At 52.1% G+C, this 27217-nt stretch overlaps 4 protein-coding genes across 4 annotated transcripts; 3 read left to right on the top strand and 1 right to left on the bottom strand.

Annotated features, from left to right (window-relative positions):
* Positions 1-313: 313 nt before the first annotated feature.
* On the top strand, positions 314-1666 carry N7539_001363 (KH domain-containing protein; the record flags this gene model as incomplete). Its single annotated transcript, XM_056930966.1, has 1 exon — positions 314-1666. The coding sequence occupies one exon, from the start codon at positions 314-316 to the stop codon at positions 1664-1666; it is 1353 nt and encodes a 450-aa protein (XP_056792997.1).
* A 2256-nt stretch (positions 1667-3922) lies between these two features.
* Positions 3923-6214, bottom strand: N7539_001362 (putative LPXTG-motif cell wall anchor domain protein; the record flags this gene model as incomplete). Its single annotated transcript, XM_056930965.1, has 2 exons — positions 3923-5751; positions 5806-6214. 2 exons carry the CDS (start codon positions 6212-6214, stop codon positions 3923-3925), a joined length of 2238 nt encoding a protein of 745 aa, XP_056792996.1.
* Positions 6215-14840: 8626 nt separating this feature from the next.
* dspD (putative protein-tyrosine phosphatase) lies at positions 14841-16999 on the top strand (the record flags this gene model as incomplete). The annotated part of the gene is made up of 2 exons (XM_056930964.1): positions 14841-16766; positions 16871-16999. The coding sequence occupies 2 exons, from the start codon at positions 14841-14843 to the stop codon at positions 16997-16999; spliced, it is 2055 nt and encodes a 684-aa protein (XP_056792995.1).
* A 1042-nt stretch (positions 17000-18041) lies between these two features.
* Positions 18042-19373, top strand: N7539_001360 (putative S-adenosylmethionine-dependent methyltransferase; the record flags this gene model as incomplete). The annotated part of the gene is made up of 2 exons (XM_056930963.1): positions 18042-18100; positions 18425-19373. 2 exons carry the CDS (start codon positions 18042-18044, stop codon positions 19371-19373), a joined length of 1008 nt encoding a protein of 335 aa, XP_056792994.1.
* Positions 19374-27217: the final 7844 nt, after the last annotated feature.

Raw genomic sequence — 27217 nt, 5'->3', positions numbered from 1 at the left:
CTTTCACCAGACCCTCTTGAGTAAGTAATCATCCATCGAATACTGGTCTTACAGCTCGCGACAAAGACAATTTCGTGCATCCATTGTGCATGTTGGTCGCCAGGTCATCCACTGCATCGCGCAGGACGTGGCGAGAATACTAAGCATGTGAGCTGATCTTGTTGCTGTCTAGAGAAACTCCCGTCCATCTCGTCGCGACCGTACCGTCAACCACTCACACCTTCTTGTCCCACCTCTGAGCACAAGCAGTCTTTGAATCACAACAACCCTTTCAATTTCCCAAAATTTCCCGAAAAGTTGATACCTAGTCACAATGGAGGCCACCGAAGTTCACCAAGCCCCCATTGCGGTTGACGAGCCCATGAACGACGCCTACGCCGGGACTGGCGAGCAGGAGCCTATGGATATCACTCCCAAGACTGAGGAAGAGTACGCTCAATCCATGCTGACCCTGCGTGCTATTGTCTCCTCCAAGGAAGCTGGTGTCATCATCGGCAAAGCTGGCAAGAATGTCGCCGATCTGCGTGATGAAACTGGCGTCAAGGCGGGAGTGAGCAAGGTTGTCCCCGGTGTTCACGACCGTGTCCTCACCGTGACTGGCCCCCTCCAAGGTACTGCTCGTGCCTATGCGATTGTCGCAAAGGGTCTCCTTGAGGGCGCACCTCAGATGGGCATGGGTGGCGTTGTCTCCAACAACGGAACTCACCGTAAGTCTTCTCATGATCCCAAGAACCCCCGTTCCAAGAAGGCAGCCCCTCCCAGACAACAATTCCACCCATCAATCCACCCTGGACTTTTCGCAGGCTATCGTTCGGAACTTTGGCCAGTACCCTATATTGTTCATTACCCCACACCTTACCCGGTGCACTTCCCTGGGCGCAGTACCCTCCCTACATATTTGTGTTTCCCCGGATTCATGGGTAGTACCCGGCGCCAATTGACTTGCAATGCTAACTATCCTCAAGCTGTGCGCCTGCTCATTTCTCACAACCAAATGGGCACCATCATTGGGCGACAGGGTGGCAAGATCAAGGAGATTCAGGACGCTTCCGGTGTGCGCATGGTCGCTCAGAAGGAAATGCTTCCTCAGTCCACTGAGCGCATTGTCGAAGTACAAGGCACACCCGAGGGAATTGAGAAGGCCGTCTGGGAGATTGGCAAGTGCCTGATCGATGACTGGCAGCGCGGCACGGGCACTGTCCTCTACAACCCGGCTGTTCGTGCCTCTGTCGGTGGCGCCCAGCCTGGCCCGCAGGTTGCCAATCCCACCAATCCTGGTAACGGCTACAACAACCGCCAATACAACCGCACGGGCAATGGAGCCGATTTCAGTGACAACAGTGGTTTCAACCGCCGCTCCAATTCCGATGCCGGTAGCCGTGGATTCCCCTTGGTGACAGAGGATGGAGACGAGATCCAGACCCAGAACATCAGCATCCCCGCTGATATGGTCGGTTGCATCATCGGTCGTGCGGGCAGCAAGATCACCGAGATCCGCCGCAGCTCTGGCGCCCGCATTTCGATTGCCAAGGCGCCCCATGACGAGACCGGCGAGCGTATGTTCACCATCATGGGCAGCGCCTCGGCTAATGAGAAGGCTTTATATCTGCTATATGAGAACCTGGAAGCAGAGAAGACTCGCCGCAGCCAGCTGCCCCAAGAGTAAATCTTCTCTCCTACCACCATGGTTCGTTGACCTTGGTGGGGAGGCGGCCTAGACCCGCTTGCATGGTTTCCTTTGCGTTCTCCCCTCGAACCTTATGACTTCAAGCCGTCGGTCATGATCTGCGGCGGTCTTGAGCAAGCGATACTCCTTCCGTTCTCTGCTCTTCGTCCTCTTTATCTCTTTGTTTTCCCATTCGTCATCCTCATCCTCCCATCCTGCCATCAGTATCCTTGATCTTTACCCGCTACTCTTTTGACGTATTTGTGTTTGCGCGGGGCCTTGCTCTAGTTCTCTTTGAATTTTTGGCCCGAATGCTTGCTTTGGAATGATCCGGCATGGGATTCAGCTTTTTAAGGTATGCCTATGCTCACCGCTGTCCCTGCGAAGATCAACACGACCATTTTGGATGATTGAATGCGTGCCTGATGATTTTGACAAATCAGCAATCGGGCTATTGACCCGGGCGGTCGCTTTGGAATGATCCGGCATGGGATACAGTTTTTTAGTCCTCCGCTGTCCCTGCGAAAACCAACGCGACCATTTGGGATTATTGAATGCCTGCGTGCTTTTTCTTGCAGGACCGGCCATCCGGATACATGATTTACGTCATTTGCGACTTCAAGTTTCAAGGTTATTCTTTCCAGAATATGCACGTGCACATGAGAAGCCGGTCAACCCTGCAAAACATTCCCATAATCCTTCCTGATCACAACTTCCCTCGTCCCTAAAATGTCTGTTGGAAGTCCTCAACCCTAGTGAAAGTCGCGCTCGCTGCCGAATGTATCTGGTCAAAGAGACAGCCTGCGTTTGAAAAGCTACTCACTCTCCCTGCTACATTTCAGTTGAACTGGCTCGCCCCATCTCTAGTGCCCTAATACCGCCACCTTGTGAACACTCTTACCCTGCGCTTCACTCTTATCTTTCGCCCCGACTTGTCCTTTTCCATGCCCTCATCTCAAAATTCACGTCTCCTTATCCTCCCCCGCTCTCTTGATTTCCGCCCACCGATGTCCTCTTATCCCTTCCCTCTTCTCGACTTCCTCCTTTTTTCGTTTCCCTCAAAGGCTATCTTAGGTCCATGATATTTTGGCATCTTTGAGGCACATCTCGAGTACACTAAATACCGACCAATTTTTAAACCCCAAAATTTTTCTCAACGTGTTGTTTTGTGTAGCCAATGAGTCCTTTGTTACATTCCATCTACGAGCCGACGGTGACACGCGCACCAACGGCGCTCTGGAAACATGTTGGTGGTCATTTCCTACCGATCGACTCTCGAAATCCAGACAGGGAGCGTAGGCTAGGTTCTAGCACGCGATGGTTCTTAACAATGGCAGGTCAAGACTCCGAATGGCCTGAGATGTAGATGGATTGAAGAAGGGGAAGAAAAATAATGAGCTCATTCAATTCATTAGTCAGATTCGTTCCATGATAGTAAAAAAGGAAGGGGAAAAGAAGAGGATCTCCAGGAGACAGGCTGATACTGTAAGAATGAAAATCAACCGATAGGGAGGTTGAAAGTGAACATGCCGAGGAAAATGTACAAAGTGGCCGGGAAGAGAAGTGGAATGGAAAGAATGGGACGGGCAAGAAGGGCTCGAAGTTGACTATCGACATTGGTAGAGGGATGATGGACGACAGAATCAAAAGTTCCGATAAGGTTTCGTTCTCATCATGTATCTCCATCTATTGATGGTCAAGTATCGGTAATTGTGTACAGAGAATGATTGCAGAGAAAAGCAGACAGAAGAAATTGACAAGGACCAGGACTTGAATGGGTCCCAGATAGCAGTTCTTCGGTAGAATTGAAAACAGAGTCCGCAGGTCGGATGCATAGAGGTGTTTAGACTGGATGCGTCAAGACGTTGACGTTGAGGAGAATGCGGAACCGGCTGGGAGACCAAAGAGTGGTACGGAGTCGAAGAAATTTGGCTAAAGAAGAAGTCGAAGAAGCTGCGGAGGGCTAAGTGATTCCAATCGCAACAAAAATGCATGCATGCAATTCTAGTGAGGCGCGAGAGACGAATGCTGGAAGGGGAGACAATCCCAATGTGAAAATTCAATGCGAGGACGCTTCATGTTCATGCGATTTCGAGGACGCGTTAGAGACGGAAAGGTTCGGAGAAGGTGAGAGGACGCAAGCGCGCAGCGTTCACGCTAGCCCTCATCGCGACGCACAAGCTATCATAAGAAGGCCAATTCGCTGATATGAAAGAAATGCCGGGGTGGCCGGGACGAGGCGACAGGAATGCTGGCCTAGTCAATGCTGTCGTCCAGGTTGAGGGACTCATCCGGGGTGGCAGCAGAGCGGCGTCTGAGACCGAACCGTCGCGTATCCAAGCTGTTCGTACGAAGGCGAGGTTGCGATACAGGGGTGTAGGTAACGGCAGATTTGGCAGGGGGTATGCTAGTGCGATTACGAGGCACGTCTGCCGCATTGAATCGAGTACGTCCCTCGACCACTGATCCTGCCGTGCTATCGGGCAAGTCAGATGACAAGCCATATCGGCGGGATCCCCCCTGAATATTGGACCGGGGAATTGCAGGCGATTGAGCAGGCGTGGCTATGTAGCTTCGTCGGTAGGGGATATTCGACGAGGGAGTAGGCGTTTGAGGTTGGCTCTGTGGAGATGAGACACTCGCGGAGCCTTGGTGCTGATACTGGAGGGTGCGGGGAGACAAGTCTACTACCTGCTCCCGCTGTCCTTGTTGCATGGCATTCGGCATGGAGCGATTGATGGAGCGGCCCAGGGAGAGCCGTGGTTGGGTCGAGGTGCTTTGGCCTAGACTTGACGTCTCTGCCTCGGTGACAGCTCTCGACAGAGACCGGCTTAGTGGGCTTGTCGTGTCCAACTCGTCGTCTTGAGCGAGTCTGCGGCTGCGGATGGATGCCGATAATCGATGAAGACGACTCGGTGGAGGAGCTACGCTGGGCGATTGTGCTACCCGACTGTCGCCAGTAGTGGGGACACCTGTATTGATGAGCGAGAGTCTACGGGCTTCCAAGCGACTGGTGATTCGACTACTCGTACTCGGTTGCCTCTCAAGAGCCCCGGCCTCCGCGGCCGTGATGCGCTGGTACGCGGAACTGCCGGCTAAAGACTCGGTTTCGCCGCTATTTGCGCGCAATGAATGCGACTCCAACACGCGACTTGTCGAAGCGGACCGATCTCTCCGTAGCTGCTTATCTGTCAAAGCCAGACAAAGCTCCGTTAGGCTGCGGCACACACTGTCGGCCTTTCGGCGGGCCAGTCGTTCGGGGGAAGCGAATCCTCCATTCACAACAGAGACCGTGCCTGACGGAGCTGCATTCACGCCCAGCATGGTAGACAAGGCCAAAGCATCCTTGATCGTGGCCTCAAGTGCGCTGTACACTTCGGGTGCGAGAACCTCCTGGGACTTGGTCATCGCCGTTTGTAATAGAGGATGCACTGGATTTTGCACCGCTTTTTCTGCAGAGGGAGATCTCGCCTTGCGTTGCTGTCGAGGAGAGCTTGACAACACTGTCACAGTCGTCGCCGCAGTCCGTGGTCTTTCCTGAGAGGCACCTGAAATAGCTTCTTGCGATGATGGAGGCAATTTGCCAGTGAGCTCTAATTTTCGAATTCGAGATTTCAAGTCATCCAGCTCGTCCCAGACGGTCGAAGGCGCATTAGTAGATAAGGTTGATTCGGTTCCATCGCGTGCTTTCTCTGTAGTTTCAGGTCCCCGTTCAATGGGATCTGAAGAGGACGGTAGCCGACCATTTCGGCTCGTTGAAAGTGTAGATCGTCTCGGACGAGGTTCATGGATCGATGATCGGCGCTCGCCTCTCGTTGGTGGTGAACGGGGTGATGTTTCTGGGCTTGCACGACTCAGGTGGCTGCGCGGCGCGCCGATCACGGATCGCGATCCAGAGTTGAGGTTAGGATATCGAAAGCGCGTTGGATCGTCTAGAGGGTGAACAGAGGTAGACGCTGAGATGGCATAATTGTGCGTTCCTCCAAGAATAGTGGGAGAGCCCTTTTGAGCAAGCACGGGGCTTTCGGGGTTGCTGAAGCGTTGGTCGAGGGAAGGGGTTTGTTGTTCTGGTTCGGCATGCGTGGCTGGCGACCGTAAACTGGTAGGAGGATATCCTAGTCGCGACTATTCTCTCTCACCACCTCTGATGTCAGCAACGCTGTGAGAGAATCTCGGTACCAAGTTGTCTTGCAATTGCAAGAATTCTGCTTTGTTTTCCGACGCATGTCCCGCCGTCGCAATGGAAAGAAACCCACTCACGCGTCTGAAGTCCGCACGACCCAGCGAGTCGCGACGGCTTGAGTCTGATCTGGCGATGTTGAGAAAGACATCCTCGTTTTTGACACGGCCGTCGTCCATGTTTGGAGAATGACCAAGGGTGCTACTGGGGTGGCCTTTGGTGCCGTTGTGGTTGTTATGGGTGTTGTTGAAGATTGCGCTGTTGCGGCGGTTGTTCGTGTCAGAGCCCAATCGAGATACACCGTTCAAACCGCGATCATGATCACTGGCGAAGGTCTTTGTTTCAGACTGAACTCTACTCGAAGGCATAGTACTCTTCACGTTAGGGCGCGGGACCGATTGGAAAGTGTTGTTATTGTCCTGGAAACGCTCGGCATTGGGAGCTGAACAAGCGTTGAGTGTGGTTGTGACTACCGAATTGCTCCTATGCAATGCAGATGGCCTGGATGTCGATGATCGCTTGAGCACGAGTGAGCAGGCAAGAAGAGAGGGAATGAGAGACGGAGTCGGACTCTGTGTGTGTTGCGTAATGGAGGCTGGGGATCAGAAAGCTTGGAACGGATCGCCGTGACTGGGTGCGACCGTGAGAAAGAGCCGTTTCGTGGGCACCGTTTGGAGAGAGGGCCGAGAGCTGGCGTTTCACCAACACAGCAGCGCCAGTGGGGCTGATCTCAAGCCCTGAACAGGCTAAGTTGGCTGGGCTGGTCCGTGAATTCTTCGGCCTGCGATCAAGCTGTCTCGTTGTTTAGCGGCAGACTCGCGGAGTAGAGTGACGCCGGCGGTCGCACCAGGTGTCCGTGGAGGCCAGTGTCGTCGACTGATGTGATGTGGATGGGTGGCATCACTCACCTTTCCGATCTCAATTCTCGCTTTTGGATGCTCTGTATCTGAACACTCTTTTCTGCAATAAAGCTTCACGGGGCAAGGACAAAGCTCTACCCCCTAAACCTGAGAAGAAGTCAGGGTCAAGAGTCACCGCTGCTTGCCTCAGGAGCTGCAGGTCGAAGAAGATGGGGAATCGGGCTGGGGTGCAGCGGAGATCGGGTTGTCACTCGGGCGGCTTCTTCCTGCGGCATCACAAGACAACGAAAGTGTTGGGCTTGCAGTGGTGGAAATACCTGGGAGAGGAAGGAACGTCCACACAAAATAGATTGAATTGAGAAGATTTTGAAATGAGAAGCACACAAGGCGTTTCTCAATTGGCTTCTCTATGAAGTGAGAAAGGGCCAGTCGCTGCGAGAAACGTATGCGATCAGTACTCGGTCTCTTGTAAGGCGGAATGGATTCTGGGTCTCTTTCACGAGTTCACATTGACTTTCTTGGACTACTACTACTTCTAGACGCCCATCTATCGTTCTCAGGCTATCATCTCAAGGACTTGAGGCCTCGCAGCTCTTAAGCTTAATGCACAGACGAGTAACTAGAGACTGTAGCATCTGCCGAATTGTAATCGACAGGTCAATTCCCATGATTATTGCAACCCTGCAGCAAGACGGGCAACAGTTGACCCAATGCAGCTGAGAAGATCCGATAGTAGTTTGAGTGATCTTAGCGTGATTGTTATCATCACACTCCTAACCTGACTCCCTGTCCTAATCTGAGTTCCAGCTTGCCAAAAGGAAGCTCCAGGGATCCCGGAGTGTTCCGAACTTGACTGGTTCCATCACATCAACATCCTGTAAATGGCAATATCACAGTTGGAAACTAACAACATGACCAACCAGCCAGTAGCCAAGTGCTCAGAAGTCCAAGACCGTCCCCATGGGATGCCTATCTGGAAGAATGCCGCCGAGCGCTGACGCTCTATCGAGTGGAAATTTTCGCTCCCGCGATGAAGAAGAAGAACCCACCGGACAGGGCTATGTCTCTCTTTTCAAAGCTCAAGCGAGGTGATGTGTATGATGCTTGGCCCGTGTGGACGGAGATAGACCCAGAACCCAGGTCAACCATGGTTTCAGAACTGGTTCGGCACAAGAGCCCACATTGACACTTACAGTGTACTCGGTGCCGTTCCATATTGGCGATGGATATCGTTAATCAGCTTCCACAGGCTGATTTCAGCGTCAAACACCTTTCTTGGTGAGATGAATGGAATGCCGCGAGTCCTATGTACTTTGTAGGCGTCGAATGTGGCATAACATGCACCTGCCGTTGATACGATGGGCTTCGCGGAGAAGGGACTCCGCCCTCTCGAAAATAGTGGAGTCATACCAACACAATTGATGACTGGACCAGTATTCCGACGGCCCATGATGAACAAGTCAGCATCTGACCACGTGGATTTGGATTGGAGGCGAGTGCATGCACCGTTCACTGAATGAAATCCAGTCATAGCCACATCAGACCAAGCCGAGAGACACTAGCGTTGCGTCGATAGTCTGGGTTGACAAAGTCGTAGCCATCCATCCGCACAGTGGGCTTTCAGCCCTTAGTTGTGTCAAATTGTGAAACCTGCTCTCAGACCTGGAGCGATCGTTCCTGTTGAGGGTTGACGTCGATGTTGATTCGCTCTTCAGCCAAACCGTGTCAGATCCGAGATGCTTCACGCCTGACTTGACATCAGATTCTCACGATCTGCACATCATGGGATGACACTCTTTGAATCCTCGGGGACGGCTACCAGAATCTAGGCGTCTGTCTTGACGATGCGAGACGCTATCTATAATGGATGCACGACCCAATCTAGCTCTTTGTCGCAGCGCTGAGGCAGCACGGCACCAATGACCGTGCTTGGACATGCTCCAGTCCAGTATCAGTTGGATATTCAGATATGTCCCATGGCGATGTGAGCGAAATGCTCAACTCTGCATCTTGCTAGCTCAGAGCTGCGTGATTAGATGCGGATAAGATCTAGTGCCTTGAATAGGAATGTGGAGGCTGAGTGATGAAGAAATCTTTCTAGGTACCTCAGATCACATTGAACTGCAGGACTGGTGTAGAGGACGTTGTGGGATTGTGGTGCGGTAGGTAATAAGCTGGCTGCCACCTGCTAGGTAAGTCCGAAGTCAGGTGGTGATAGGGCCGAGGCTCAGGCACTGAGAGACTTGATTTCTGATCATTCCCATAGGTACACTGTACGTTATACACTGCCCGTATGGTACATGCCAGTTTTCATCGCCTGTTTGGCATAGGCGGGACTGTTATTTCATCTCGCTGGCCAAGATTCTATAGAAGGTTGGGATCCCAATGCCATTTCATGATGACGCCAATACTTCTGCAAATACGCGCCCAAAAACAATGGAGCTTTCATTCGAAATTTCAGGAATCAAGAACCCTCAGACCCTGCACAAACCAACCCGAGAACATTGCCTTACTCTCGCTAGACTGGTGAGAGAGTCCAGGCTCGTTGAAGTCATTCATTGTGAGATGAACCTAACGGTGGCAGAACCGCCGTCCGCATGAGCGTTTCAAAAAGAGTCCAAAGACACAACCGCCTGTTGAATTGAGCCGCAATCTACATATATTTTCTGAGTAAACACTCCTGCGCTTCAGATTAATGACAGCCTTTTCATAAATTCGTGACAGAGCCTAGGAAGCGAGCGTCTAGCCGTCCACTACTAGCGAGATATGGGCATTCTTGCTTCATATTGTCGCCTCAGCTCGCCGGAGGCATTGTTCTTTCGGTGGCCCCTTCGTAGTGACATGGGTTATCTGCTCAAGGTGGATAGGTGAGTGCCCGATACCGCATACTGCGCTATTGCTCCGGTTTCCGATTTTCTCATTATCTGCACTGACACCGGGGCTAAGCAGGAGCTTGGACAATAAAGTAATCAAGGTGAAACAGGCTTGCCTGGCTGCGGGCTAGAAGTCATCCAAATGAGGATCGCCTGCAGACGACCTTGGACGGTCTTTGGGGGAATCGACAACAGGTCGACGACATGAAAAATCTCCCCTGCCTTTACGCAGCCGTCTTTGGGGGTAGGACTAGGCAAGTTTCCAGAGCAGGAAGAGGTGGCTGCCGACGTACTGCAAGCCGCAAGGTTCTCTGACACGCAGCAGAATATAGGTAATGGCCGTCTCGTCGTTGGTGCCCAGACCGATATTGAAACTCCAAGGTATAATCGTATATGTAGACACATTTCCCGAATGGGTGTTCTGCTTTGATCATGCAAATTGTCATCCTCGCCACGTGAGATTTGCTTTTGGTGCAGGATCTGCCAAGCGCTGATAATCAGGTCTTTCTGCCTCGCATTTTCCAGGAAAAGGATACACTCAATGAATGCAGGGCTTGAGATATCCCGCGTATTCAGTATTGTGACTTAGTTAGTTGGTAACTCGGTAATACAACACGAATGACCCTCCACGAATCCACGCTAACGAGGTAGCGGAATGGAGCCCGCCTGCCAGGTAATGAACCGGGTCAAAGTGTTCAATGACCCACAATCTCGTACAAACAGATCCCGTCTCATGGTCACTTTTAAATTGGTTTGGACTTTGAAGCGGTACCGTTGTAAGACAGAGAGGGTGTTGTATTCAGTTCACAAGCGCATAGGACAACCAGTCTGAAGGTATAAGCATTATGCAGTGATTCACTGTAACACAACTCCTGGAGTCTCTCCCGAGGTTACTTTGGAATCCATGAGCCTGGAACCTTGGCCATACATGGATATGCGTGAGAGGCTGAAAACAGCTCTGTAAGCGCCCCTTTTCTGGTACATTGTGATTGAACACACTCAACGTAGTGCACTGGTCCATCTAACGGGGAGCTTACGCAGTCTGGGGCTCGGTTGACTTTCATTCGCTCAGAGTGGGTTGTATGATGATCACACATTGACTCTACCTCCAAGTGGCCAGTCTGGAGATCATCAGCGGCTCGTTGGATCATAGCCAGACGGAAGAAGGCCGCGCGGGTCCTTCTCAGCAATTGAGGACAAACACGCAACAAAGGGCGCATAATTGAGACTCTGGAGCAGTGTTGCCGCCAGCTTTAAATCTCCCTTGCGGGCATCATGATTGGAGAGCAATGAATCGGTGGTGATGAATATCACAAGTCACATTCTTGAGTCTCTCGGTGTTGGGGATGTTGTGCATAGTCATACAGTACCATCGCTTCGTCGTTTCAACAAAGATCCGCCTTTCACGGCCAGGTTGCAATGACAGTGGACGCTTGGACATCTCCAAACTTGGGTTCCCGCCGTTCGTCAACGGCGATAGGCTCCGTCCTGGTCCTGCCAAGAGGCCGCTAGCGACGACTAGCGCGGGGCCGGACCCACCCGAGTGTTTCAGAATCGCCTCCTTCAGCTCCGTCGGGCTCTCTGCGGTTTCAGGTCTCGCTGATACACCAACCACGGTCGTGGTCCCCCGATCGGAAAAACCAGCTACGCTTCTGATCAAGCTCTCCCGCGGGAGGAGATGATGCACATGCATGCATGCAATCATCGAGAAGCTATTCTCGAACTTGTGCACTGGCGATCCAACGTGTGGGCAGGGAGACCAGATGGACGGCGGTCAACGCGATGTGATTGTGTAGATGTGTACCTACTACTTACTCACTGTGCTACAGCACTAGGAGTCCTAAGCATCCCGTCTACCGAGCATGGAGGTACCTGGTACAAGTTTGACGCTTGGGCTTGTTTCATTTCCGAAGATTCCTAGCTCCGAAAGGATCAGCCCGAGCTTGTCTTTTACGGGCAAGCCAGCCCGCAGGTGAAGTCGTCGCTCATTTCCGCTATACATAAGTTAGTAGTAACTTAGTAAGTAGTAAGAAGTAAGTTAGTGAAGTACGGAGTACTAACTAAGTGTGACTTAGACCCAGTCACTCACAGTCTCCCACTAGCAACTCATGCATGCCGGTGCACTGGATTCAACTGTGTACTGCTACTAAGATGAAAAGAATAGGTCTCGAGTGCGGCCGGCAGTCAGCATCATTACCTGTGTGCTAAGGTGCAGTAGTTGTGTATCTTCCTGGATGGAGTCATGTACAGTACTGTCAACCTGGTCTTCTACTGTACTATCGATGACCACACGTACTGTAGGTGAGAGTTACGTACGCGATCCATGTGTGAGAAGGAAAAATTCGATTGCAGGCGCACCGGCATAGGCCTGTCATCGACGTGCGTTTGGCGCCGAGTACGATCCCAACGCCCCCGGCGGCTAAATTTAGAGCAGCCACCCAAGCCACCCCGTTCGGGTCTGTTCAGTCCACGAAGCCAGTCAGCGTTCGCGTAGAGTACTCAGTGAGTCAGTAGAGTCAGACTGTCAGTAGACTCAGTACTGTAGTACTGTAGTACTGTACTTCCAAGTTCCCACGCGACGAGCCAGGAAGGTCTCGCTAGGTCCACCGCTGGACAGTGGACACCACCTCGGCCCAAAAAGCGAACTCCAGGGCTATCTGACACCGTCACGCTTGCCTGGGAATAGATTGAATTGCGTGATCGTGTGATAGCCATCCTGGATGTTCTTTGTCCTTGGGATTGGTATGGAGAGCGGAGGATGGATCAAAGATCATCGGGGGCGAGGGACTAGAGTCTGAAGCAGAAACAGATCCGAAACAATGAGCCCTTCTCTCCTCGAACACCTGAAATTAAAGTGGGTCCCCGCATCGGAGATCTCTGGGCCAGGTCGCTCTTCGTTGGGTCTTTCGGGTGAACCCTTCTACCGCAGTACTTCTCTTACTCTGGTAACTGTGTAACTGTACTATGGATATTTGGGCAAGAATTGACCGTCCCGGCACTTAGGGTAAGCTCCACGGCCACGGCCGCCCGTTCATACAGGATCGAGCCAGATGTCCGAGGGGACAGACAGCATCGCAGTAGCCAGGTCGATATACTGCTATACTCGATACTTCATAGACCTAAACCCTCTTGCACAGAGCAGACGATCGTGTGGGCTGTGGGGGGGGGGGGGGGGGGGGGGTAGACACTGTGGACATATTCAGGGTTCTACTTGATCAGTGGTACCAAGTTCTGAACTTTATAGTAAAACCAAGATAGTGACAGTAACATTCTCTCATCCTCACTTGGTGGACGGCAGAGATGTGTTGACATCCGTTGTGCACTTGTATAGTAGATGAGCAGAGATCGGACGGTAGAAACGACCAAGATTGACGCACTGGTCCTTCTAGCCAGGTATCGATTCCGAGCATAAGATAATGTGTTGCACTGCCTCGGTGTCTAGTCTCATTAGGCTTAGGTAGACTATCAAAATCCTCCTTCCAGTGTCATCACTCGCCTCTTTTCCTGCGCGTCTAGACCTCTCAACCTTGGTCCGGGACCGATAGATGGAGTCTGATTGCGCGAGGATAAACATCACATCCTCATCCAGATGCGGTTATGTAGCGGGCTTCTGGTTCAGCCCAGCTCCCTCCTCCCTCCTCCCGCCTCCGCTATTCCAAGCGAGGCAATGGGGCCCGCGGTTGGAAGTGACTCCCATCACGATCAAATCAGGATGCAGGGTGAGATGTCTACACTCTGTGATGGTCTCGTTGTCCGGTCCGTCTGACGCTGTCGCAACGGAGGTAGACGAAACACGTTCACCCAGTGCCCAATGACAGACCACAGCGTAGACGAGGAAGAGGAAGTAGGTAAATGGGAAAAATCGAATAATCGGGAAATGGAAAAAATCGCAACAGTTTCCAGTTTCCACTACTGTAGGGCTCCGCTGAGTCCGGTGGGAGTCACGATCGTGTACTCAGGTACTGTAGTGATGTACCGGTACACCCTCGCGTGGAGGGACCAGGAAACAATCCTACGAGGACCTCAACCCCAGCACTGGAACATTGGAAACAAGACAACAACAAAACCATTCCATTCCTATGCCTCTCTTGAATTTCGCTCTCCTCTCGTCGCTCCCTCCTCCTGAGTACTGTGAGTGGTGAATAGTCATACTAGTCGTACGGTGACTACGGTCAATGCTCGCCAACCCCCGTTAGGGTCCCTCATTCATCGGCTGGCACAAGCTGCTTCACCACCCGCCCATCGGTGACCTCAGCCTTAATTCACTCTCCCACTAGTCTCACAACCGCTCCCCCCTCCCATCGCCTTTTTTCTTCTCTCTTTCCTTCCTCTTCTCTCTCCCTTTGCCCCACGCCTACTGCACCTCCATCCACCCCGTCCTTCACTTGGTCCCAGGACGGAGCCGTGTTTGTCGGTGTTCGAGTACTCTTGGACTCGCCGGTCGTGTTTGCGCTCTCTTTTTGACTTTCTTCATATTGGCAACATTCCCCGTCATTCCCCGGAGGAACGACTCTCGCCCCCAACTATTCCCTGTAGCTCCCTCTGCTGCCCCCCCCCCCCCCCCCCCCGCCGTCCTTTGCCAGCTTTCGTCTTCCCTCGGAGCAACCGGGAATTAACACACATACACACGCCCAACACAATCGCTGCCAACGCTCTCCCAGAACGAACACTGCCACGTGATCGGACCCCTCCCAAGCCATCTCAAGCTTCTGCTCTGCGAGCCCGAGACGTGCAAAGAGATCCTTTGGTGACCCGGCGAGCTTGAACAATCCGGTATGTGAACAGGCCCCATCGACAGGCCCCCAAATCGACGATGGCCCGAATTCTTCCAGCGTCTCTGGTCGGATTGAACTCCCCTGAAACAGGGCACGTCCCATGCCCGTGGAACACAACATTGCCTTTGAACTCCATGGGGGCCGCATGATGTGCGCGGTTGCAGATCATTGGTTTCAGACCCTTTGAAGCCCTTGCAGCTTGCGCCCGCGGATCTTCTGGCACCCCCAGGCCTCTTGGCCTACACTTGTAAGCTTCAAAACTAACGAGATGTCCTCCCGAAAAGACCTAGACTACAGTTCCATTCCTTTTTTTTCAATTTGCGCCGGCAGCAAAGTTTACTGTTGTTCCGAGAGTCGAGATCAATCCCTTCAAAACAAGTGCACACATGCCATATTCCATCTATATCTAGTTCGTGAACTGGGCCCTCGACTGGAAGAGTTTGTGGGTTCTCCCTTTCATCCAAAGTCTGCAGCGGGCCTTAAATCATGCCGATACAAACAAGTCCACCGTCCTTCTCGGACACCTTCCCGTCTTTCATGTCAGTCTACGGTGGTCTGCCTTCGCGGTACAAGGAAGAAGAGCATTCGATCCATCCTCTGCAACTACCTGCCCACATTCCTGTCAACATTCACTCGAACACGAAACGTTTCCATCCATCCGGCCATCGTGAGAGTATCTCTTCAGTCACCTCTGGTTCAACCGAGTCCTCTCCATACACGGCCGATTCGCCCTTCGATTGCCCCTCCACGGGTGACATCTCCCCAAGCTCATCTCCAGAAACCCCATCAATTCTGCCGCTGTCATACCCTCAGTTCCCTCCATCCTGCCCCACGAGAACCGCCTCGTTCCCCGCGATGCCTCTGGATAACTCTCTGCTGTCACCCGCGTCAGCGGCTGCGCGCCCAATCTCGCCTGGGCCAAAACCACGCAATTTGAAGAACCTGTCATTGCGTGTGCCCTTGCCGTCGCAGGACCGGCCACCACTTGCGACGGCGTCCATGGTCGAAACCACATCCCAGCGCAATCTTTCGGCCCCTCCATCTCCAATCCACATGCCCCCCAAAAGTGGTCGACGACGCCCCGCCCACCTCACAATTCGCACACCAGGCCTGGACAAGTCTTTCACGACGAACGTGCCCGACTTGGTACCCCCTACTCCCTTGGGTCGACAATTCCTGCGGCATGCAGAATCATCGCCTTCCCTCACGTCTATTGCTTCCCCCGGATTCGCGCCCCAGGGTGGTATGCAGTTGCCACAGCTGACTCGGCCTTCTTCACGCCCCGGTAGCCGACGACGCCCCACTACATCATCCGACAATACAGTGTCAGCTTTGCAGTCATTACCCGACGATACTTCTACGTTTCCTCAGACTGTCATTCCCGAGTTAGACGAAGAGGACGAGGCCCCAGCTTCGCGAGAGTCCGCTCGTGGTAAAGAGCGCGGATACCCGGACGGACCTATTCGAATCTACGACACTGGCGTCTTTCTTTATCTGGAACCTACAGCTGAGGAGGCCGCGCGGTTTGACGTCGTCATCAACGTCGCCAAGGAAGTCAAGAACCCGTTCAGTACTGGAGATGAAGAGCTCAGCAATACGGTTATGAGCACCTGGCGTAATAGCTCCATCGTATCCAAGCGATTTTCGATGGGCGAGCCCCAAACCGCCGTATCTGAGATCTCTTTCAAATCCGCCTTTGAATACCAGCCTTCCGAAGCAGATGCCACGCATCCAGTGACATCTGCTGCGACACCCTCGGAGTCGCCCGAGTACATCCACGTTGGCTGGGACCACAACTCCGAAATTTTGGAGGATCTTTTCCCCTTGTGTGAGTTGATTGATGATCGAATCTCCAAGGGTAAACGAGTTTTGATCCACTGTCAGCTCGGTGCCAGTCGGTCCGCGTCCTTGGTGATTGCTTATGGCTTGTACAAGAATCGGAACTTGGACTTCAATTCGATGTACGATGTGGTCAAGGGACGCAGTCAGTGGGTTGGCCCAAACATGAGTCTCATTTACCAGCTCACCGACTTCCGCGCTCACTTGCTCCGTGGATCTCCTCCTACGAGAGCGGCGCCTCAGGAGTGGTTCGTTAAGACCGGCCGTCGCAGCTCCGAGCCTCAGGTGACGCGTGCTGAACGCGAAGAGGCACAGCAACGATCCGCTCTCAATGAGGTGCCCCATGTGGTACACGTGCCATCTCCAGTCGCTGGCTCCTCAACATCGTCATCAAGGGGTCTACGGCCCAAGACCAGTTGCAATGAGAACCGATCACCCAAGCGCAGTCTTTCTCCTCGCCCTCTGCCATTCCGACAAAAATTCCAATCAATCGAATCAGTCTCCGATTTTGGGAACCCGGATTTACCACGGGCCGTCAGCAGCCATGGCCCACACGCTCCAACTGAAATTTTGGTCCGTGACCCCCAGGCTTTCCAGAGCCTGGCCCTGGCTTCTTTTCTCCGAGGACGTCAGGGTTTCTGGCACCACCCCAACCTTCATCCTCTCTACCCTTGCAGAAGGTTGAGGGTATCCCATCTGCAAGCATCGCGTCCGTCGAGAACTATTACAATGAAGTCTCGGACCCGCGATCTCCTCCTGCTGGAGGTGAGCGTATGATCTTGAGGAACATCGATGAGTTTTTGTAATTTGCCTGTTTTTTTTTTTTCTCTCCGAGAAAGGCAAATTGAGATGACTTGTATGATTCTAGCATCGTTGTGTGCCCTAGCAAAAACATCGTCCGTTCTGGCGGCACTGGCACTTACTTTTTTTTTTTCCTTCTCACCTTTACCGCTAACCGTTGTCTGCTTTCTTTGTTGGATTATTTCCAAAGCATTTCTTTTCACCACTGTTCCACTTCTATACACCCAGTCATATACCCCCTTATTCTGACTGGGTTGATGATGTCTATGACCAAAGCGGGCTTTGCTCTCTCTCTCTCTCTCTCTCTCTCTCTCTCTCTCTCTCATCAGAGTTTCGACTTTATATCAGTCGTCTATTTTCTTTGCCCAACCCCCGTTATCCCAACCTCACTGCACAGGAGATGGCGTCCTGGCAGCCTCTGTATGGACCTCCCACTACCTCAATCGTTTGTTTCTCCTTACTGTGTCGCTCCCACTTTCATTCCAACATGGACGAATCCGCTATAGTTGGATACCTTTTCAAATGGAAGCTGATGCAGGACTCATCTACATATTTACCTCCATACTGCCACGCAGCCAGTCAGCAAGCTGTAATACTATTTGTTCGATCATATGATCAATGAATTATTCTCTGACGAGTCTTATCCCATTAAATCATCTCAGATCCCAAGCGGCCCGTACAAATGTGTTGGCAGACAACGTATTTCAAGCTAGATACCGCTTACAGTGTAGTAAACATTCTGGGACTCAACTATTCTCTCTTTCAATGAGCGGTATCATTGGTATGAGCTTTCAGACTATTGGCAAAACAGCTGATAGCTAAAACCAGATATAGTAAAGAATACGCAGCCTAAAAAAAAAAAAAAAAAAAAACCATGTTTATGGATGCAATCGCGATTCCCAATGGTACCAACTGAGGTCGACCAGGCGCATGCGTGGAAGCGATAAGAAACCCGATAAGGACATCTTTTGCCCGCGGCTCCTCCGCTCCAAAAAAAAAATTCCCCCTCCTCGAAACAAAAATATCCCCCTCATTTCAACGCAGACTATGGCTGACGGTGCGCATCCAGCTTATTTATCGCCCAGTGAGCTGGGCTCAAAAGACTAGTAAGTGTCATTGTGTTGTAATCAGCGTGGATAGAGAGAAAGGGGGAGAAGCTTGTCATGGGTCCTTGAGATTCACCCCACCTTTCAGTCATGCAGCCCGCTTTTGCCCCTCTGCATGTCAAGGTGGGCTGAGGAGAAAGGTCACTTGAGATGGGAATGGGGAATTTCAAAGAGCCACGGAGCTCTTGATATTGAGTTTCCTCTCTCTTCATGACGTTTGAATTATCAGACTCTCTTGTCTCGACCAACATATACCTCCGATATCTTCGTTGCGTCTACTTGACCGCAAACTGACGAACCCTTTTTTTTTCCGCCACAAAACAGTTGGGAATCATACTACGCACGCACACTCGCGCACATTTCAAATGGCGACGCAGAGACAGACCCAAGTCCTCTCACCCAGGAGACTTCCGACGCAGACTCGGACGCCGATGTCAACGACGAAGATGACCCCGGCACATCATGGTTCTCCGAGCACAACGCCCCCGAAAAGGTCGTCCAATTCCTGACGCGACGATCGTTTCCACTAGCGCCGCGTAACACTCGTGCGAAGGGTCAATCTCCGCCGTCAATTCTAGATCTGGGCACGGGGAACGGAAGTATGCTTGCGCTGTTGCGGAAGAAAGGTCGGTTTGCGGGGAAGATGGTCGGGGTCGATTACTCGGCGAGAAGTGTGGAGTTGGCGCGCGAGTTGCAGCGATCAAGGGGCCATTCGGCGTATCGGACTGATAGTGAAGATGATACGGACAAGGACGAGGATGAGGACAGTGGTGAAGAGGACGGGTTTGGAGCCGGAGATGAAGCACCTAACGCTGCGTCACAGGGTGGAACCGAAGTTGCGCCAATTCGATTTGAGGAGTGGGACATCTTGAACTCAAGGGCTCTGTTGTCTGAAACCGGGGAGAAGATTTTGCCGAGTTCCGACTCTGAAACATTGAGCTGGTTCCCCTATGAAGAGGGCGGCTTCGACATTGCTTTGGACAAGGGCACGTTCGATGCGATTTCGCTGGCAGATGACGCACAAGACACACGCGTGTGTGAACGATACCCCGATATTGCGCGACGGCTGGTCACGAAGGGAGGATACCTGATCGTGACTAGTTGCAACTGGACGGAGGACGAGCTGGTGAAGTGGTTTGCGCCTGAGACGAAGCCTGACCAGAAGGATCACTTGAAGGTCTGGGGTCGCGTGGAGTATCCTCGATTCAGGTTCGGCGGACAAGAAGGACAAGGCGTGTGCACCGTGTGTTTCCAGCGTGTTTCAAATGCTTGAGAAGATGATTCGCCCGTCTGTTGGAACAACCGATCGTGTGGATGGAAGTATATTCAGACTTGAAGAGTGCTTCTTCTTTCTTGGCAAATGTCAATGTGCAGATCTTGCCAGATGATTACAGTACTTTGGTCTTTGACAACACTTCTTCAACGGGTACCATTCATCGACACCTCGGGCGAGTGACTTGCCCGGCATTGGTCTTGTTTTTACTGCGTAGTGCGAACTGTGGAATACGAGGCAAGACTTGTGGCACTCTCAATGTTGACTTGAATACCCTTGTCAGACTCATAACGAGAAAAGCATATGAGATCGAGGAGAGACTCAATGCTTGATCCAGGATACCGGACTCGGGATCCGCTCTTGTTACGACTCGGGTTAATGCATCGTAACGAGTCCTCCAAAGACTTCCAATTCTAGGCGGGCAACTGAACAAGTCTCCAACGCTCCATCATTGCGAAATTTTGTCAGTATACATGGTTGCCAAGGAGGTTTCTTCCGAAGGGGAGATGGGTTGCAAAGTGTATGAAGTAGTGTCGAACTATCAAACTTAGGACCCACAAGTTCTTGATCCATATGCCATAATGCCACCTCCTGCTTCAACGAGATCAGCCGGGAGGCCTGGTTGAGATTCTGGAGTTTCCATCTCAGTATCTTGGACATGGACAATTGATCACAGGCTGGAGCCATGATTTTCACGGTGTGTACCACCCCAGCCCTCGCATTGACCATGACGAATGATGAGCGCCTTCCAATGTTGGTCCTTCATTTATCATGAACTGGGAATGGTCAAAAAGTCCACGCACCCACCTACCCTGGTGCTTTCAACGTCAAAGTCGCAATCACGTCCACGTAGGTCCACCTTGCGGACTGATCCCGTCTCCATGGGGTCTTCCATTCCTGCCAGGTTACACCAGTATTAGCCTTGTCGATACTCCTGATCGATCGTCAAGAAAGCATCACAGGTCAGAGTAAGGTATGCAAGCCTGTCCAGGTCCAGGGCTTCTTCGATCGATCGGTAAGCATGGTTGGAGTGTTTAGGGCTGGTCAGGCAGATCGCAGGTGGGATATCGAGCTGGGGTGTCTCGATCATCAATGTAGTATTACCTGTTAGGTAGCGGTTCCATTTGGGATGGTATCAGGCTGATGGTCCATTTAGGATGGTATTAGGATGGTATCCGGTTGACACGGAATGTCAAGTTTGGGTAGGGCTAAGCACTGATACTTTCTGGGTCCACAGGGAGTTGCGGGCTCTTGTTCGGACTGAGAACCAGCCTGGAGACGGGAGTCGCACTAAATATATTGAAAGTACTCCAGGACTGGACGAGATATGCACAGGTTTTTATGTGGAATTATCCTTGAACAACTCGAGTCAAGGTTCTATCCTCCATGTGTCGGGTACGTCTGTCTCTGCCTCTGGAAGATTTGACTTTCAAATCGCGACCTTGGTGAAACGACCATCGTCGAGTGCCTGTTGGTCAAATTGATACAGTAGGTGACAGGTCAGCCATGGTGTGTGTACCTTCCAATGGGCTGGCTCGCGACATTCAATAAGGGAGACATGGAAGAGAAGACCGATGGAAATGGCTGATCTCTTGATCTAGGTCACTTACCTGATGATATGCTCACCGTGGGCGAATTCATTTTCGGATATGCTTCCGCATGAAGCAACCCGTCAAACCGTGTACTTGTAATTCCCGCATAGACTAGGTAGGTCGTTGTCTTCGGGGATGCATTCGCCGACCAATCTATATTCTATACCTATTGCCTCATGTATACCGTCCTCTCGAATCATCGACACATTGAGCATGAGATATGTGCCCGAAGCAAGCACTGCAATTTTCCCCCGCGCAAATCCAGGTTCAAGCCCCAGGCTTCCAGTTGTCGTGTTTGCCCGTCTAGGCCCTGAAGGCCTTTCGTCTTCCCATTTCGTCCGTTCTAGAGGTACGGGCATCCGGTTGGAAATTGACCGACGGTCCTCAGATCGCCAAGCTTGGGATTGCAGGCCCAACGTCGTGCAGAAGGATGGGTTCCACGTCAATCACTCTTCCCAGGTCCCCCACTCAGTGCCATTACCTTAAAAGAGAGCATGTCGGAAAATGGTTCCAGGGGCGGAACAAGTGGTTCATTCCATTCTCGACAGCATCGAAGCTCCATGCCGTCCGTTGAACCCGAATCTTCGCACAGAAATACCCTAGAGTCGTACACCCAACCTGAATTTGTTCCAGATCCAGATCCACAACAGCCCTTCTTCAATGAATCCGGAGATGCTGCTTCCCGTCTTCCACTTTTTGTTTGAGTGTGTTGTCGTCCCTTGCCATTTCGTCATAGTGGAGCCATTCAAAGTAAGGGAAATCTGTGAGCGGGTCAGGAAGATCAACAAGTTTGAATTGCCTTTGCCGGCGTGATGGAACCCTGTTGATCGATGATTGTGTATTTGCTTATCGCTGGGAACTTGCAGTACTTGATGGGTGTTTCACTCCTCTTTCCCAGCTGACGATAGTCGACCAAGACCTCTGCGAGGAGATGGAATCGTGAAGTCTCTACTATATACCGTGTACGGTAAGAAGTTCAAGTCGCCCTAAATGTCTGTAGCCTCAGAATTGGAAGCTCGGTCAAATTCGGGGGGTTGTGTTTTTTTTGGGGTTTGTTTGTATTTTTTTGTTCCCGATCGGCGATCGTCTTGATTCTGGACAGGTACCGCAATCTATCTTGATCAAACAAAGAGGGGATGTCGGGTTGTGGCTGGCTAGCGGCTTGCACTCTCGCGCAGGCGAAATACTCAACACTCGACAGACCCATGGGCTCTCGTCTCGGCAGACGATTGGTCCTAAAGGCGTCGACTGCTGACGCTCTTCTATGCAGTTGCAGTTGCAGTAGCAGACCTTCGGGTAGGGAAGGTCAACCCAAATTTCCTTTCTTTTCTTTCGTTGGGTCAAACGTGGACAATTGAAAACTTGGGTTGGTGCCACCCGTTTGTTCGACATGTAGAACTTGAAAAATGGAACCCGGTTCGGGATAAACAAAGGAGAAATGTGCCTGGGAACGGTTGTTTGGATCTACCCGACTGGGCAGCTGCCATCTTCCATCTTGCATTGAAAAGTGACCCTCTTCAGGCTGCGGCTGAGACGCATGGTTCGCATATCTGTCCTTCCAGAGAGCCCTTGACGGTCTGCCGTGACGAATCTGGGTGTTTGGTTTCCATGAAAACGACAGCAGGAATGTGCGGGCGGCGGCGGTTCCGATATCAGCATTGCTTGGAATGTTGGAGCTGATTCATCCATCATACTATGTGTATTGTGTATCGAACGTACATGCAGACTGCAGAGCCATCATCCATGTCCTGTGTGCAATTTTCGAGAAATTCCATTGGACTCGCTGCCCATTGGCTGTCAAATGAGAATCGTCATTCATTGTTTACTGGGCGATAGACATGTGCTGTGATCCCTTCGATCAATTACTTGGGGGGTTTGATTGACCGAGACTTGTCTGTGTAGTTGGGATCATATGTTCCTGATAGATGGATCTCGGACAGTTGGGGTCCATCTCCGATGCAGCGGTGTCACTGTCGTGATGTCGTCTAATCGCATGACTGATGGAAATTGGAATGATGGACGATGACCATTGCTTATCGTGCGATCGCGCGATGGTACGGAAACGTTACGCAGCACTGACGGTGGAGTCAAATCCTCGATAGTGATGATACAGACTACAGACTACAGACTACAGACTACAGACTACAGACTACAGACTATAGACTACAGACTACAGACTACAGACTATAGACTACAGACTACAGACTATAGACTACAGACTATAGACTACAGAACTACCGATCATTAGGTAGGTAGCGTTACTTATCGGTACTTATACTCATACTCATACCTACTCATACTAGTAGTAGTGGAACTGGACCGTGGTGAATGGTGATACAGTCAGTCAGATCAGGTCGCTTTACGGCCGGAGTACGTGAAGTGGGGACCAGCGCGATTCTCAGGTCCGAATCGCAAGATCTGTCCGGTCTGATAGCAGATTGGCTGGTATGAAGGACGCCATTATCAACAGAAATTCCAATCCGACAGCGCAGTAGCAGTCTTGGGACCTGAGGACCCCTGCTCGGTGCTCACAGGATGCGCAGCTTTAAGGTTGGTCTTGGGTGATCAACCCGAGTCACGTTCTCCGATTCTGGGTACCTCCAGTAGGTACTATAGCTCCCTGACTGAGGTACCTACTACTAGTACCACTACCTTGTAGTCCTGAGTCCTGAGTCCTGAGTCCTGACACAATCGAGATTCATCAGAGAGCATATGGAACCGATAATACTCAGACATCCTTTGCCCAATGTCTAACACACGACCCGTGTCACTGTTTACTTCTAGTGTGTAACTGTGTAACTGTAGTACTTGTACTGTTTAGCGCCTATAATACCCTCACCCTACTCAGTCGTAGGCGGGTGGGCAGCTCTGATCTTCCCGCCCCGGCCCGGGTCTGGGCCTCAGCAGTCAGCACCTCCCTGGGTCTCCGGCAAGAATCACTACTAGTGATTGACTAGTAGTTCCAATACTTGAAACATCACCGATCGGGACAGAGAGGAGACGGCGGATAATGCGATCGTGGCAGTAGTGGTGGTGATCTGCTCACTGAGAGCGTCGAGACGTTGACTGGAATCTCAACTAGGCATCAGTCGAGCACGTGCCTTGCCTCGACTGTCTCTCCAGTCCAGTAACGTGATCTGGTCGCGCGGGGTGGCCGTGGCACGCCGAGGGTTGACAAACTGGATGGGACGATACCGTCGGCGACAACGTGATCTCTGAATGTCTGGCGTCGACCCCAGTGGACTGTGGACCGACGGTCCAAGCGTGAGTCACTTGATCCCGTGACTTCTCCTATCGCTGGGCTTCCCCCCCCCCGGCTGCTTGTCCCGTGAGTGGTCCAACACCCCAGCGCATTCCCCCGTCCCACGGCGAGTCCAATCACACCACCCCCGACTCTGCTGGCCCCTCCTTTCAGTCGTATCTCAATGTGGCCCTCTCTTTGAGGTTTATCTTTTCCATTTTTCTTTTTCTTTTTCTTTTTTTCCATTTTGTGGGCGGTCCGCCTCTCTTGCTGATTACTAGTCCTGGCCCAGCGAGGATCCATCAGGACTGGCCGGCCCGAAATTCCATTGGTCCACCCAGTGGGGTCTCTGCCCGGTTGTTGGCCGGTTGACTGATGACATCACTTGATCCACCTGACCCAGGTGCTAGACCGGTCGATAACCTGCAGGTGATCGGGACACGCCTGTGGTGGCTTTGTCCACCTGGACGAAGAAACCGGTGCTGATGCACTGATGCATACCACGAGGTCCGAGGAATGTTTGGGATGGTTTCCAGGTCGTATTGGGTGAATGGTCCAGGTTGGCAGGTCGAGGAGTCTACTACAGTAGTACCTCATCCGTACTCTACTGTCCCTCTCCTCGTCTCTCCCAGTAGTAGTCCGCTTGTTGGTGTATCAATACGTGTAATGGGATTGTTCTTCTCCTCAGCAGCGGTCCGCTCGGAGAGGCTGAGCAGGGAGCACCAAATCCGCAGCCCTGTTTGTGCCACTACTGGGGGCGGTGTCCCTTCCCCTTGTGATCCTAGCGGGTGATCGTCAGGCAACAGATAGCGGTCCCCTCCACCGCGTCCGAACCGCCGAACTTCTTCATTCCTCGACCGGTCAAGAGGATAGATCCGGAGGGCAGAGTTGCAGGTGGACTCGAGATCCAGGGAGAGAGCCCAGAATTCTTCAGCGACTTGGGAGCGACCTGATTCTCTCGAACGGTAAAGAGGCACGTGAAGCCATCCGTTCCACAAGTATTCAGGCCAGTTTGTCCCGAGTCCTGACCACAGACAAATCCGGTAGTGCTGCGCATGCCTGATTTGGCTCCGATCCTGGGAGGTACCTGAACTCTCTGCAATCCTCGGCAGGTCCTGAAACTCTGCCCTGCGTACGACGCCAACTTATGTCCCAGGCTGCCCTTCCAGGGAGAAGAGGGAGAGAGAGAGAGAGAGGAGGAGGAGGAGGAGGAGGAGGAGGAGGAGGAGACCGAGTACCAGCACATCAGCAGTGCCAGGCAATCAGCATACAGTGATACGTGGGCTCACCCACTACTATGTTACCTCCGACTCCGTACTCGTAGTCCTGATCCCGCCGCCCACGATGGGCTGCAATTAGGGTCCAGATGATGGAACCGCCAGATCGGAGATGCCAGTGCTGTGCAGTCAGCAGTGTACCTCTCAGATCTGGAACATCGTCACGATGGTTTCCTTCCGTGGGGCTTCGATGGCCCTTCGATGCAGATGGCTTCCTCTCAACCTGTTCAGTCCCAGTGAGATGGGGGGGGGGGGGGGGGGGGGGGGGGTCATCCACCCTCACGGAGGGTTTCTGGTGCGAAGGGTCATGGGAACAACCATCACCAAATCATCAAGAATGAAACCGGGCTGATGTCAGTCCCAGAATTCCCGTTCCGTAAGCTGCGGAGCGGCAAGTTCCAAGTTCCCGCTGCCCATGACTTAGCAAGTTAGCACTGTACTTCAGCCTACCAGGTAACTGACTAAGTGAGTCCACTCCCCGTAGCCCCAGTCGTACTGTCTCTCCCACTCTGGCCCGATGCTCGGAACCCCCCCCCCCCCCCAACGCCCGGTGGAGCCATGGTTTGTCGCATCACTGGGCCGGTGGTCGGGTAGGGTACATGACCAAGAGTCCCTCGGCCAGCAGAGACAAAGAAGCGAGACCGACTAGTAGGGACTTGGGACTCTAGGGAGTAGGAATAAACAGTAGAACTAGAGAGAGCACTAGTGAGGAGGTAGTCAAGATGAAGATGACTCTACCCTTGACCAGTGGGAGTCTACTATAGGACTTCATATTTTCCGTCTCCGTTCATCAAGAGAGCTGGTAGTAGTATTTACGTTTGATGTACCTGCGACAGTGGCAGTGTTTCTCCCTCCAGAATGCCACGCCGCGGTCTCCGGTTCTCCTCGCCTTCAAAGTACAAAGGCATATTCCGACTTTCAGCTACAACTGGACACTGAACACTGTACAAAGGCGCTCTCCATCCTACAATTTATCTTTCTTTTCTGCAGCGTCTTGCAACTCAAAAGAGCTCTAATGCCAGACGGAGGGGCAAGGAGGGAGAAAAAAAGAGAGAGAGAGAGAGAGAGAGAGAGAGAGAGAGAGAGAGAGAGAGTCAAAGAGAGACAAATTCAAGGCTTGTACGACCTTCAGCCATATCATCCAATACTGCCACACCCCAAAATAGCAAGACTCCCATAATTCCCAGATCCATGAGGGACCGCCCGAAAATACTGGAAAAAAGATTGTGGAACACCAGATTGGGAATTGCCTGGTCACGGAGGGTCGCCCCCCGCCATGCTCAAAGGGAAAGGCCCCCGCAAAGCCAGAGAGTGAGCGATTTCCGGTGGGCCACCACCATACCGGATGGCTTGTCCTGGCGGTTCTCTTCGTTCGCCCGTCCCAGATGTCACTCCTCACTCTGACACGCGGTCCCGGTACTTTCAGCTCTTTGGGTCTCTTGTTTCTCGGTCTCGGTCTTCCCTCTCCCTCTCTCTCTCTCACTCTCGGTGCCCAGCTCCTCCTTCTTTCTCCTCTTTCTCCTCTTCCCCTGCCTGGTTTTTTTTTTTGGGTGCATGAGTTCCTAAACTTTTTTTTTCCCCTTCTCACATCTTTGTCTTCTCATACCTCTCGTAATCTGGTCTGCTTCCATTGCCCTCATTATATGACATTTCTACCTTCAATATTTCTACCACCCGATCCTCACACTTCCATCGCATCTCCCAACTGTGTCTGCAATCCCGCCAACGACCTTG

Source organism: Penicillium diatomitis (assembly GCF_028827545.1).
Source record: "Penicillium diatomitis strain IBT 30728 chromosome Unknown utg000002l_segment0_segment0, whole genome shotgun sequence".
Lineage (NCBI taxonomy): Eukaryota > Fungi > Ascomycota > Eurotiomycetes > Eurotiales > Aspergillaceae > Penicillium > Penicillium diatomitis.
Note: the sequence above shows the minus strand (reverse complement) of the source record. Positions and strands in the feature narration are given on the sequence as shown.